The 14,345-nt window shown below is 44.5% G+C and overlaps 1 protein-coding gene across 2 annotated transcripts in view; it reads right to left on the reverse strand.

Moving 5' to 3' along the window:
• Positions 1-14,345, reverse strand: part of AP4M1 (adaptor related protein complex 4 subunit mu 1) — a 25,028-nt gene continuing 10,683 nt past the window's right edge. For both annotated transcript variants that reach the window (XM_075859216.1, XM_075859218.1), the window contains exons 11-16: positions 13,668-13,774; positions 12,150-12,241; positions 11,681-11,728; positions 10,865-10,915; positions 10,674-10,791; positions 1-556 (exon numbers count right to left, since the gene is read on the reverse strand). In XM_075859216.1, coding sequence (XP_075715331.1) covers positions 368-556; positions 10,674-10,791; positions 10,865-10,915; positions 11,681-11,728; positions 12,150-12,241; positions 13,668-13,774 — 605 coding nt within the window. In that variant the 3' untranslated portion in view covers positions 1-367. The remainder of the gene's footprint in view (positions 557-10,673; positions 10,792-10,864; positions 10,916-11,680; positions 11,729-12,149; positions 12,242-13,667; positions 13,775-14,345) is intronic.

The following is a 14,345-nucleotide window of genomic DNA, read 5'->3' on the forward strand; positions in this document are numbered from 1 at the left end:
TCCACCTTTTCTGTAGATTATATTTTTGTATGCTGTACAAATGTCAGGTCTTGCACCAAAGTGATCTCTAAGGGTGTATTTACACATGGTAGTGGAGAAGCACAAAAACCGGCAAAACAGTCTTAAAAAAAAAAATTAGTATTAGTAGATTTGTTTAAGTACATTTGCAACAGCTGCCAAGATAACATTAATCAGATTCCAGTGCAAATGATAAAATAAAAGCCGTGATCAGAATGTTCGCTCTGAGAAGCTCCTCCGCTGGTTTATGTCATCATCAGTTGTACCTGAGATCCATTGTCTTTGCCCCGATGATCGCACAGTCTCTACATCACTACATAACATACAAGTGAATGTCCACTGCTGCCAGCTAGCCCAGCCGGACGCTGTAGGAGTCACTCTGGGTGAGATATCTGACCCATGTGTGGATTGGGGTCGGGCGTTCACTGCGAAGCCTGAGAAATCTGATCTGCAGCCCGGAGCAGGTCAGGGACGGTACCTGGAAGGACAGATTGAGAGGAGGTAGATCCAGAAGGGAGAGGCATCCAGACACGTCCACCTGTGGAAGGATGGAAATGTTACAACCTGGAAAAGGTACCGTGACAATTGTAAAAGGGTTCCCCACTTTGGACAATGCTTTTTTGTTAGAAGTAAAGATAAAATCTACATTATTTATTTTTTTTTCAACACTTTGTTTTAGATTTGAATCTATATTTTCTATTTTTTTCCCGCTAGCGCCAAGCGGGCACTCCGGGGCGAGATTACATTAGTGTCTGAAGTCTGAGCAGAACCCTGTGCAGTACCGGCCCCACGATGGGGTTTTAATAAATGACATTAAGGCCGGATTCACGCGACCATGATTGGACTGTGAAAACCGGTCCGTGTGTCCGCCAGATCTCCCAGCCTGATGACGGTACACGTGAACGGGACTTCTGGCATCATAGACATTGAGGCTGCAGTTACACGACAGTTTAAAAAAAAAATGGCCATTAAAAACTGATCAAATGTCAGTTTTTCATATGCATTTTTCATCAGTGTCTCCAGATTCTCATCCATTTCCAGTCCGTCTGCCCGTTTTTCATGGCGAAAGGATGGATTTCATTTCTCAGGGTTTTTGTATTAATCCCCTGAAAACAGCAGTGCCCAGGTTCGCAGCACAACCCCCACTCCCTTGTAAATCGCACCCCCCCCCCTTCCTTGTAGATAGCGCCACTGTAGCCGCCACTAAGAGCTGACTCCCTGGCTAGAGGTTTCTGACGCTTTGGCCGCGGATTCCTAGTGGGAGCTACAGTGGTGCGATCTACAGGGGGGGGGGTGTCTTTCGATTCGCCCCCTCGCCACTGCCTGCTCCCCCGCGGAACTGCTGTTCCGTACTGTATCATTTTGTACAGAACAGTTTCGCGGGGGAGCAGGCAGTGACGAGGGGGCGGAGCTTCCTCCTGCAGGTCGGTGCCGCTAAAGAAACGATTCTCTTATAAAACAACTGTGAGAGTCCTTGAGGGCGAATTGATTAGATTAACCGCCCAGCCCTAGTTGGAAGGGTCCCCTGATAATAATCTGATAAAGAGTGCCCATCAATCATATGTATTCTGTAGAGCAGGGCTTCCCAAACTTTCTGAGGCTGGGACCCACTTTTGGCTGAGACTTTAGTTTGGGACCCCCTACTACCGTACTTTTCCCCGCCCCATTTGGTCTGACGTACAGTGAAGGAAATAAGTATTTGATCCCTTGCTGATTTTGTAAGTTTGCCCACTGTCAAAGTCATGAACAGTCTAGAATTTTTAGGCTAGGTTAATTTTACTAGTGAGAGATAGATTATATAAAAAAAAAATAGAAAATCACATAGTCAAAATGATATATATTTATTTGCATTGTGCACAGAGAAATAAGTATTTGATCCCCTACCAACCATTAACCCCTTCCCGCAAAATCACGTACAGTTACGTCATGGGAGATGGACTGTTCCCGCATCTCGACGTAACTGTACGTCATGGAGATGAAGCTGGCTCAGGAGCTGAGCCAGCGACATCACCGCCGGGTGACAGCTGTATGTTACAGCTGGCACCCTGAGGTATCGGCCAGGACCGGAGCTAGCCTCCGATCCGACCGATTAACCCCTCACATGCTGCGTTGAATAGCGATCGCAGCATGTGAGGAGTTTATAGCCATCGGCACCCCAGCAACGTGATCGCTGGGTTGCCGGTGGCTGCAAAGGCGATCGGAGGGCTAATGCTTACCTCCCGGTCCGCCAGCAACGGAATCCTCCTGTGCCCCGTCGTCGGCGGGGCCCAGGAGGCTTCCGGTACCATCGGCAAGATGGCGCCAACTCAGCTTCCGGCTCAGAAGCTGAGCCGGCGTCATCAGCAGTGGGTGTCCGCTGTATGTTACAGCGGATACCCCGATCTATCGCCAGGAACCGGAGCTAGCTCCGATTCCTGGCATTAACCCCTTCGATGCAGCGATCCATTGTGATCGCTGCATCCTAGAGGTTTGTAGCAAATCAGCAGCCTTGCCACGCGATGGCAAGGCTTGCGACTGCTACCATGGCAACAGGAGCCCTAACAATGGACTCCTGTCTGCCATTACGTAAGCTGATTAGGCCCCGCCCAGAGGCGGAGCCTGATCGGCTTGCTGTCAGTGAACAACTGACAGTTCTAATACATTGCACTACATAGGTAGTGCAATGTATTAGAACATCAAACAAACTGTTGGACCTTCAAGTCCCCTAGTGGGACTAAAGAAAAGTGTCAAAAAAAGTAAAAATAAAAGTTGTAAAAAATACAATAAAAGTTTCAAATAATAACACAAAACACAATCGCCCTTTTTCCCTTATCAAGTCATTCATTATTGAAAAAAATAATAAAGCCATACATATTTGGTATCGCTGCGACCGTAACGACCTTAAATATAAAAATATTATGTTATTTATTCCGCACAGTGAACGCCGTAAAAAAAATAACTAAAAAATACTGACATAATTGCTATTTTTTGGTCACTTTGTCTTCCAAAAATTGAAATAAAAAGTGATCAAAAAGTCGCATGTACCCAAAAATGGTACCTATAAAAATTATAACTCGTCTCGCTAAAAATAAGCCCTCATACAGCTCCGTCAACGAAAAAATTAAAACCGTTATGGCTCTCACAACTTGGCGACAGAAAAAATCCATTCTCTTTACAAAAGTTATTTTATTGTGCAAAAAGTTGTAAAACATAAAAAGTGCTATAAATTAGGTATCACCGGAATCATACTGACCCGCAGAATAACGTGAACATGTAATTTATAACGCGTGGTGAACGCTGTATAAAAAAAACTAAAAAAATATGCCAGAATTGCTGTTTTTTGGTCACCTTGCCTCCCAAAAAAAAAGGATAATGTGATCAAAAAGTCGCGTGTACCCCAAAATGGTACCAATAAAAACTACAGCTCGTCACACAAAAAAAACAGCCCTCATACCACTACGTCTATGAAAAAATAAAATTAGTCAAGGCACCAATAAGCCAGGAAATAAAAATATGCAGTTGTGCCGGCCCGAGGGGAACATTTCTACTGTTTCAAGTGGCGAATTATCAAGGCCCCTAAAATTAGGGATCCAGGAATGGGAGGGCCCAAACATATCTGCTGGAAGTGAGGGTGCCCGTATTATACCAGGACAACGCTTCCCAGCAAAATTCCCCAAACTTCAAAAGGTGCGGAGTGCGGACCAAAAGGGGGATAAGTAAAGACCATTTATTAGTGCGACACCGGCCTGTGCAGAAAGGATTGTGTCACAGCATAACACACATCTATGGATTATTTTATTGGTTTTTTTTACCCCACTATACCACCTGACCATGCCCCTTATATACTCCGCCCGCCTTACATGTACCCCCACATTATAAACGGAAACACCAGTAAGACTCCAAACAATACTACTACAAGCAAAATCCACGCTCCAAAAGCCAAATGGCGCTACCTCCCTTCTGAACCCTACAGTGTGCCCAAACAGCAGTTTCCTTCCACATATATGGCATCGTCATACCCGGGAGAACCCTTTTAACAATTTTTGGGGTGTGTGTCTCCAGTGGCACAAGCTGGGCGCCACATATTGGCATATCTATTGAAAAACCATTTTCACTCTGCAATATCACGTGCACACCAATTTCTGCCAATCACCTGTGGGGTTAATATGCTCACTACACCCCTAGGTGAATACCTTGAGGGGTGTAGTTTCCAAAATGGGGTCACTTCTGGGGGGGATCCACTGTTTTGGTCCCACAGGGACTTTGCAAATGCGACATAGCGCCCAGAAACCAATCCAGCAAAATCTGTACTCCAAAAGCCAAATGGCGCTCCTTCCCTTCTGTGCCCTACTCTGTGCCTAAACAGCAGTTTATGACCACATATGTGGTATTCTCATACACAGGAGAAGTTGCTTTACAAGTGTTGTGGTGCTCTTTTACATTTATTTGTTGAGACTATGAAACATTTTCAGCTAAAACTACGTCTTATTGAAGAAAAAGGATTTTTTTTATTTTCACTGCCCAATTCTAATAAAATCTATGAAACACCTGTGGGGTCAAAATGCTCACTACACCCCTAGATGGATTCCTCAAGGGGTGTAGTTTCGTGAATGGAGTCACTTTTGTGGAGTTTCCACTGTACTGACACCTTAGGAGCTTTGCAAAAGTGACATGGTGTCAAGAAACCAATCCAGCAAAATCTGTGCTCCAAAAGCCAAATGGCACTCCTCTTCTGATCCTTGCCGTGTGCACAAACAGCAGTTTATAACCACAAATGGGGTATAGCCGTACTCCAGAGAAGTTGCTTTACAAAGGTTGGGGTTCTTTTATTCCTTTATTTGTTGAGAAAATGAAAAATGTTGAGCTAAAGCTACGTCTTATTGGAAAAAAAGGATTTTTTTTATCTTCACTGCCCAATTCTAATAAAATCTATGAAACCCCTGTGGGTTCAAAATGCTCACTACACCCCTAGATGGATTCTTCAAGGGGTGTAGTTTCCTAAATGGAGTAACTTTTTTGGTGTTTTCACTGTTTTGGTCCCTTAGGGGCTTTGCAAATGCGACGTGGTCTCCGCAAACCATTCCTGCTAAATTTGAGCTCCAAAAGCCAAATGGCACTCTTTCCCTTCTAAGCCCTGCCGTGTGTCCAAAAAGCCGTTTATGACCACATGTGGGGTATTGTTTTACTCGGGAGAAATTGCTTTACAAAAGTAGTGGTGCATTTTCTCCTTTTAGTCCTTGTTGAAATTAGAAAAAAATTAGCTAAACCTAAATTTTCTTTGAAAGAATGTAGATTTTCATTTTCACGGCCTACTTCCAATAATTTCTGCAAAAAACCTGCGGGGTCAAAATGCTCACTATACCCCTAGATAATTTCCTCAAGGGGTATATTTTCCAAAATGGTGTCACTTTTGGGGGATTTCCACTGTTTTGGTGCCGCAAGAGCCTTTCAGACCCGACATGGAGCCTAAAATATTTTCTAATAAAAAGGAGGCCCCAAAATCCTCTAGGTGCTCCTTTGCTTCTGAGGCCGGTGCTTCAGCCCATTACTGCACTAGGGCCACATGTGGAGTATTTCTAAAAACTGCAGACATTGGGCAATAGATATTGAATTGTGTTTCTTGGGTAAAACTTTCTGTCTTACAAAAAAAATAGATGAAAAATGAATTTCTGCAAAAAAAAAAAAGAAATTTGAACATTTCACATCTACTTTGCCTTAATTCCTGTGAAACATCTAAAGGGTTAAGAAACTTTCTAAATGCTGTTTTGAATACTTTGAGGGGTGAAGTTTTTAAAATGGGGTGACTTATCGAGGGTTTCTAATATATAAGGCCCTAAAATCCACTTCACATCTGAACTGGCCCCTGTAAAAATAGCCTTTTGAAATTTTCTTGAAAATGTGAGAAATTGCTGCTAAAGTTCTAAGCCTTGTGAGGTCATAGAAAAATAAAAGGACATTCAAAAAACGATGCCAATCTAAAGTAGACATATGGGGGATGTTAATTAGCAACAATTTTGTGTGGTATAACTGCCTGTCTTACAAGCAGATACATATAAATTTAGAAAAATGCAAATTTTTGCAATTTTTCGCTACATTTTGGTGTTTTTCACAATTAAATACTTAATGTATCGAGCAAATTTTGCCAGTAACATAAAGTCCAATGTGTCACGAGAAAACAATCTCAGAATCGCTTGGATAGGTAAAAGCATTGTGGAGTTATTACCACATAAAGTGAAACATGTCAGATTTGAAAAAATTGGCTGTGTCCTGAAGGCCAAAACAGGCTGTGTCTTGAAGGGTTTAAGAGTTCAGCCTCCTCCTGACCAGTTACACGCTCCAAATCAACTTGGTGCCTGCATTATAGACAGCTCTTACATGGTCACCTGTATAAAAGACTCCTGTCCACAGACTCAATTAATCAGTCTGACTCTAAGGGTATGTTCACACGCTGAGAGGCAGTTACGTGTGAAAAGACAGACTGTTAACAGCTGCCTCGTTTCACACGTAAAAGCCCCTCCTCGTAATTTACGAGGCGTCTGAGACGCTCGTAAACCTTGAGCCGTGCTTCATTGATTTCAATGAAGAACGGCTCAAATTACGTGGCAAAGAAGTGCCCTGCACTTCTTTGCCGAGGCAGTAAATTTACGGGTCGTCGTTTGACAGCTGTCAAACGACGACGCGTAAATAACAGGTCGTCTGCACAGTACGTCGGCAAACCCATTCAAATGAATGGGCAGATGTTTGCCGACGTATTGCAGCCCTATTTTCAGACGTAAAACGAGGCATAATACGCCTCGTATACGTCTGAAATTTGGCCGTGTGAACATACCCTAACCTCTACAACATGGGCAAGACCAAAGAGCTTTCTAAGGATGTCAGGGACAAGATCATAGACCTGCACAAGGCTGGAATGGGCTACAAAGCCATAAGTAAGACGCTGGGTGAGAAGGAGACAACTGTTGGTGCAATAGTAAGACAATGGAAGACATACAAAATGACTGTCAATCGACATCGATCTGGTGCTCCATGCAAAATCTCACCTCGTGGGGTATCCTTGATCCTGAGGAAGGTGAGAGCTCAGCCGAAAACTACACGGGGGGAACTTGTTAATGATCTCAAGGCAGCTGGGACCACAGTCACCAAGAAAACCATTGGTAACACATTACGCCGTAATGGATTAAAATCCTGCAGTGCCCGCAAGGTACCCCTGCTCAAGAAGGCACATGTACAGGCCCGTCTGAAGTTTGCAAATGAACATCTGGATGATTCTGAGAGTGATTGGGAGAAGGTGCTGTGGTCAGATGAGACTAAAATTGAGCTCTTTGGCATTAACTCAACTCGCCGTGTTTGGAGGAAGAGAAATGCTGCCTATGACCCAAAGAACACCGTCCCCACTGTCAAGCATGGAGGTGGAAACATTATGTTTTGGGGGTGTTTCTCTGCTAAGGGCACAGGACTACTTCACCGTATCAATGGGAGAATGGATGGAGCCATGTACCGTCAAATCCTGAGTGACAACCTCCTTCCCTCCACCAGGACATTAACCCCTTAGTGACCAGCCCATTTTAGGCCTTAATGACCAAGCTATTTTATTCGTTTTTCTATAGTCGCATTCAAAGAGCTATAACGTTTTTATTTTTTCGTCTACATAGCTGTATGAGGACTTGTTTTTTGAGGGATTAGTTGTGCTTTTTAATAGCACCATTTTTGGGTACATATAATTTTTATATTAACTTTTATTAACCTTTTTGGGGGGGATTATAAAAAAAAACTGAAATTCCGCCATTGTTCTATGCGTTTTTAAATTGACGCCGTTCACTATACGACGTAAATAACATGTTACCTTTATTCTATGGGTCGGTACGATTACGGCGATACCACATATGTGGAGGTTTTTTTATGTTTTACGACTTTTGCTCAATAAAAACACTTTTGAACTAAAATTATTTGTTTTTGCATCGTCGCTTTCCAAGAGGCGTAATTTTTTTTATTTTTCCATCAATGTAGTGATTTTTTGGGCTTGTTTTCTGCGGGACGAGACATAGTTTTGAATGGTACTGTTTTGGGGTGCATGGGACTTATTGATTCATTTTTATTATGACTTTTTTGGGGGGCAATGGAAAAAAATTGCAATTTCGCCATGGTTTTTTGCGTTTTTTTTTTACGGTGTTCACTTTGCGGTTTAAATTACATATTAACTTTATTAATGGAGTCATTACGGTCGCGGCGATACCACATATGTGTACTTTTATTTATTTTTTACACTTTTACTAAATAAAACCACTTTTTATGGAAAAAAATTGTTTTATTTATTTTTTTACTGTACTTTTTATTAATAATCTTTATTTCACTTTGATGACTTATTTTATTAGTCCCACTAGGGGACTTTACTGTGCGATATTCCGATCGCTGCTATAATGCTCTGGTATACTTCGTATACCAGAGCATTATTGCCTGTCAGTGTAAATCTGACAGGCAATCTGTTAGGACGTGCCTCCGGCGCGTCCTAACAGGAATATGTCCAGGGCAGACCTGGGGGCTTTTATCAAGCCCCCGGCTGCCATGACACCCCATCGGAGACCCGCGATTTCATTCGCGGGCCGCCGATGGGTGACAGAGGGAGCGCACTCCCTCTGTAAACAAAGTTAAATGCCGCGGCCGCTATTGACGGCGGCATTTAACGGGTTAAACGGCCGCGATCGAAGTAAACTTCGATCGCGGGCGTTGGAGCAGGAGCTCAGCTGTCATCAGACAGCAGAGCCCCGGCTCCTGCCTGCACGGGAGACCCGTGCAGGACTTAGACTAGGCTGACGTGAAAAGGCGTCAGCCTAGCCTAAAGCCCATTAGTGACCGACGTAAAAAGGCGTATTAGTGGTCACTAAGGGGTTAAAAATGGCTCGTGGCTGGGTCCTCCAGCACGACAATGACCCGAAACATACAGCCAAGGCAACAAAGGAGTGGCTCAAAAAGAAGCACATTAAGGTCATGGAGTGGCCTAGCCAGTCTCCAGACCTTAATCCCATCGAAAACTTATGGAGGGAGCTGAAGATCCGAGTTGCCAAGCGACAGCCTCGAAATCTTAATGATTTACAGATGATCTGCAAAGAGGAGTGGGCCAAAATTCCATCTAACATGTGTGCAAACCTCATCATCAACTACAAAAAACGTCTGACTGCTGTGCTTGCCAACAAGGGTTTTGCCACCAAGTATTAAGTCTTGTTTGCCAAAGGGATCAAATACTTATTTCTCTGTGCACAATGCAAATAAATATATATCATTTTAACAATTTGATTTTCTTTTTTTTTTTTTTTATATATATAATCTATCTCTCAGTGGTAAAATTAACCTAGCCTAAAAATTCTAGACTGTTCATGACTTTGACAGTGGACAAACTTACAAAATCAGCAAGGGATCAAATACTTATTTCCTTCACTGTATATGTCCACATCATTCGTAGTTAGATGCCGGTATTTAGCTCCATTTGATAAATAAGTCCCTGCAACATCTAAAACAGTGACGATAGGGCGGGGGATGGGCTGGGCTCAAGATATCCTGCTTCTGTGCGTCGCTGAGGCCAGACTATGGCTGCTGAAAGTGGGTCATGTGACCCAGTCCATCCATTAGTGGCCAACAGGGGCATAGCTAGGGGTTTAGAACGGGGTGAAACACATCGGAGTGGGCCTCCAACCAAGTATAATGCCCCCATAGAAGTGCCTGCACAGTATAATGTCCGTAAAGCTGCCCCCACACAGTATAATTACCCCTTAGTGCCCCCACGCAGTATAATGCCCCATAGCTGCACCCACAGTATATTGCCCCTAGAACTGCCCCCACACAGTATATTGACCCCATAGCTGTCCCCACAGGATAAGGCCCTTATAGCTGCCCACACAAAGTATAATGCCCCCCATAGCTGCCCCCACACAGTAAAATCCTTCAGCTCCTCTGGTCTGTGCAGTGTGTGGCTCAGCGCAGATAGGTGCAATGACTTCACTACATCGCGCCTGGCGTCAGTTCCTTGCTCCAGCATTGATCTCAACTGTATCTGCGTCCTGAGGACGCAGATACAGTTGAGATCGAGACATCAGTCAGTGGCTCGCAAACCCCCAGAGGTCGCGAGCCACAGTTTGGGAAGCCATGCTGTAGAGTATTCACATTTTCCTGCAGCACCATCACAGGGGAAATGAAGCATTACACCGTTCTCATTGAAGTCAACAGGCCGCCTGTGTAATATACAGACATGTTGGATCCTCCAGAGACAGATGCTCTTTGTAGCCGCTCTGGATGAGTACGGAGCATGGGATCCCCTTTTATTAATTCAAAGTTCCCTAATAGGGTATGTGACAATAGGATTTCTAGTTAAAAAATCCCCAGTAAATAGAAGTCCATGGGTCACCCTCTTCTGTCAAGTTATATAGTGCGACAGTTATACCAGTTTCTAGGAAAGCTGGGTGACCATAAATATGGCAGCCGATACATCTTCTATAAAGGTCCGGCGGGGATACTTTATTCCAGCGGCGCTCCTGCTCACTTAACTGAGTAGGGGTAAGCTGTAATACCAAACACAGCCCATGGACAAGGGAGGCGCTATTTCTGGAGTAGTGTCCTCTTCCTGCTAATCTCATACCTCTTCTTTAGGTGTTGGGAGCCCTCGTCTGCATCTTGGGGTACATTACCTTGAAAAGTGCAGAAAGTTGGCTTCCTCCGCGGATCCGTGGAATATTCCAGGATAGAGACTGAGTGTTCAGCGTCAGTTCCGCGCTCTGATCTGGGCTGCTCAAGTCTTGAGAGACACTGGCAAAGAAGAAGTTTGGGGGTTATTCAGGTGTCTGTGGATGTGACCACCCAACATCTCTGGAATACCCACCTGGTGGCCCCCTTTGGCACAGGGATCTGGACACGAACGTTTATCACCTGGCTGTATGCGGGACAAATTTATAGGAAGATCATTAGAGTTCAATCTGAAATAACATTTTCCTATTAAAAAATATATCTGTAAACAGTGTGGTTACAAATTGTATTCAGATGTTGTGCGGTTTCTAGGAAAGCTGGGTGACAACAAACACGACTCCGCTACAACTCCTTCTCAGTCACCGAAGAACAAAACGTCTTTAGTTAAGCAGTGATACAATTCCTGCCGTGATATTTCTTCAGAACTAGACAAAAGTGCCATTCAGGATATCTGGGAAAGCTGGGTGGAAGTCTCTGGATGAGCAGTAACGGCTTCCTATAGGTTATCACCAGCTTTTCCTAAATGACATATTGCCTAATTATGCAGTGAGAAGGGGGAGCAGGCGATGTATGGGAGCTGTAATGGCGGCCATATTGATAGTCACCCAGCTTTCCCAGAAACCGATTCAATGTCTGAGCGGGATTCTTAGCCAGTTCAGGATCATGGCATTTTTCCTGTTAATGACCAGTGTGTTGGCACCTACACACGTGGCAGATTTGTCCGCATGTCTTAGGGTCCTGAACGCCCGTTTGCCAGATAATCGGCCGGTGTTAAAGGGCCCTAACATGCGGATTTTGCGGCGTATTCCCTTCTCTATGGGGAGTCCGGCTGTCAGACCGCGTTCTCTCCCCTCCTGCAGCTGCAGTTATACGTGGACCAGCCCGCTGTCAGAAGAGGGGGAATAGCCCAAGCAACATTTGATATTTGATTTTCCTCTCATCCGCTCCTCACCTCTTTGGGTTTAAGTCACAGCGCAGTTTCAAATAGATCCGCAGGCGACTGCAAGAAAAAAAGTCGCACACAGTCATGTCGTTTAATGATACACCGTGCGTTATGTTATTCATCTCATTCTCGTCTTTCCGTACACGTTGCCTAGCAACCACTTGTCTCCCTGTCTGGGTGACCACCATTCGTGTACACGTAGAGGATCCACTAAATGTGCTCATAGGACGTTTTTCTGTACAATAAACGACCTCTCCATGCAAACACTTTTATGTTATTTCATAACGTCTCCTCCATTCACATCAAAAGCTGCATTCAAAATTCTGCTGCTCGTCCTTGAAATAAGATAAGAGCAGCTCCACAGACGTGTGATCTTAGCCCTGCGTAATTGTTATCTGCTCTCCCACAATGCACTACTCGCTTAGGATGTGAATGGAGGAGAAAGCCCCTCCTCATTTTACAATTATTAACATCTTACCTGCTGCCAGGGTCTCGCTCCACGCTGGGGAAAAGGTGAAACGGCAGGTTCGTGGAGAGGTTGTCTGAGATCTGGTACTGCATGACTGTGAGCTGAAGGAAAGACATGAGGCGGTAACATGCAGGAACCAAGGGTCAGTTCAGACACAGCGGAAAAAACTGCCGCAGATTCTGCCGCAAATCTCCAACATGTTAAAAATCACGTCTCCATCCAGTACAAATACCGAACGTGGGTAAAGACATACCCACAGATTCAATGCGCTTTTACACCGGCTGATGATTGGACGGACGAACGCTCGTTATTGTCCTGTGTACACGGCAGCGATCAGCTGATCACATCTGTGGCCAATAAAATGTTCTCGTTTCGGCAGCACAACCTCCCTGTGTAACCAGATGTGCTGCCGAAAAGACGCAAATGAATAGGGGCGAACGATCGTACTAATGATTGTTCATCCCCGTACATTGCGACCTTTACTCCAGGTAAACGGATTGGCGCTCGTTTGCCGGACAGGAAATGTGTCCGTGTAAAAGCATCCTTAGGCTATAGTCACGCGGCCGTTTTCAGAACACTGAAGTTCTATGGCTGTATTCACATGGTGGTTTCTATTGACCATGAATACTGTCCATCAAAAAATAGAACATGTTCTATTTTCGCCTGTTTTCATGGAACCCATAGAACTCAATGGATCCGTTTTTAACCGCCGGTAAAAACGGATTTGGTTGCTAGCAGTGGTGCATATGGGGGGTTTCTAGATGCCCGGAAACCCTCCTGTGACCAGGGCCCCGCTATTCCTCAGAAGGTCCTCACAATGGGACTCAATTGTATCTGTGTCCTTAGGACTGCATCGCTGGAGGGGACACCGCGCGGACAGGTGAATGTGGCACTATCTACATGGGCACTGTGAGTGTGGCACTATATATGGCTACTTTGGCGCTGTCTACATGGGCACTCTGGACTATCTACAGTGGGCACTGTGTGGCACTATCTGCATTGGCACTATCTACAGGGGGCAGTGTGTGGCACTATCTTCATTAGCACCGGCACTATCTAAAGTGGGCACTGTGTGGCACTACATTAGCACTGTGGCACTATACAGGGGGCAGTGTGTGTGGCACTATATTCATTAGCACTGTGCCACTTTCTACAGTGGGCACTGCACATTAACACTGTGGCACTATCTTCATTAGCACTGGAACTATGTACTGTGTGGCCCTGTACATTAGCACTGTGGCACGATCCACATTGGCATTGAGGTGTTTTCAGGGGTTGGGTCAAAAACCGCTGACGAACTAAATTTATTTGGTTTTTTTTGGACATGAAAAAGAAATGACAAAAGGCCATTAAAACAGACCATCGGGAAGTGGATGAGAATTTGGAGACGCGCAGATGCAAAACGACCGTGAGAAACGGACAGTTTGATGTGTTTTTAAGGGCCATTTTTTTCACCCTTGTGTGGACATCGCCTTACACTGGGTGATCACCACTTCGCAGACAGGATAATGAGACTGTGTTTCTCACCTCACCCTGAGGGGGGAGCACTTTCAGGATCCGACTGATCTCAAACTCATCTAGCTTTACCGACTCGTGGAACTGGCAGCTGTCCACCCGCACGGCAGAGCCGTATCCTGTACAGGGGAAACGGCGATGTGAGTAACAGATAGTCAATGGTCTCTGCCCCTAAAGGGCTCATCCAGTAAATCAATGCAAATTATGTAATATGTAAATAAATTCATATAATGAAAAACTCTGCAACATTATAAAATACTTTGTCAATATTTTTTCCGTTTTCAAAATCTGTTTGCTGTCAGTGAATGGAAACTTTTTCTGGTATCCATTTAAAAGGCTGGACAACCATCTTGACCTAATACTGCTGGCAAAGATGCAGAGTTCATTGGAAGAGAGAGGGCTCAGATAAATGAATGATCCGTGCCTGTGTGAACAGAACATTTTAAGGACAGCAAGCAAAGTTATTGAAAACTGGAAAGAAAATAAAGTTAGACATGCACGCTCACCTCACGACTTTGTCTTTCCTGTGGATATGCTAGAATTGTCCCCTTTCATATAAACTTGGCTAGAATATACATTTGTGGGGATGCCCCTAGATGTTTAATATCATGGTTCTCAGTTGTGCCCTGATCGGGGGCCTGAGTTTCAATTCAGCAAGATGCCAAATTCAAACATCTGCAAATCTTGGGG

The sequence above is a fragment of the Rhinoderma darwinii genome, chromosome 3 (assembly GCF_050947455.1).
Source record: "Rhinoderma darwinii isolate aRhiDar2 chromosome 3, aRhiDar2.hap1, whole genome shotgun sequence".
In the NCBI taxonomy this organism is placed as follows: domain Eukaryota; kingdom Metazoa; phylum Chordata; class Amphibia; order Anura; family Rhinodermatidae; genus Rhinoderma; species Rhinoderma darwinii.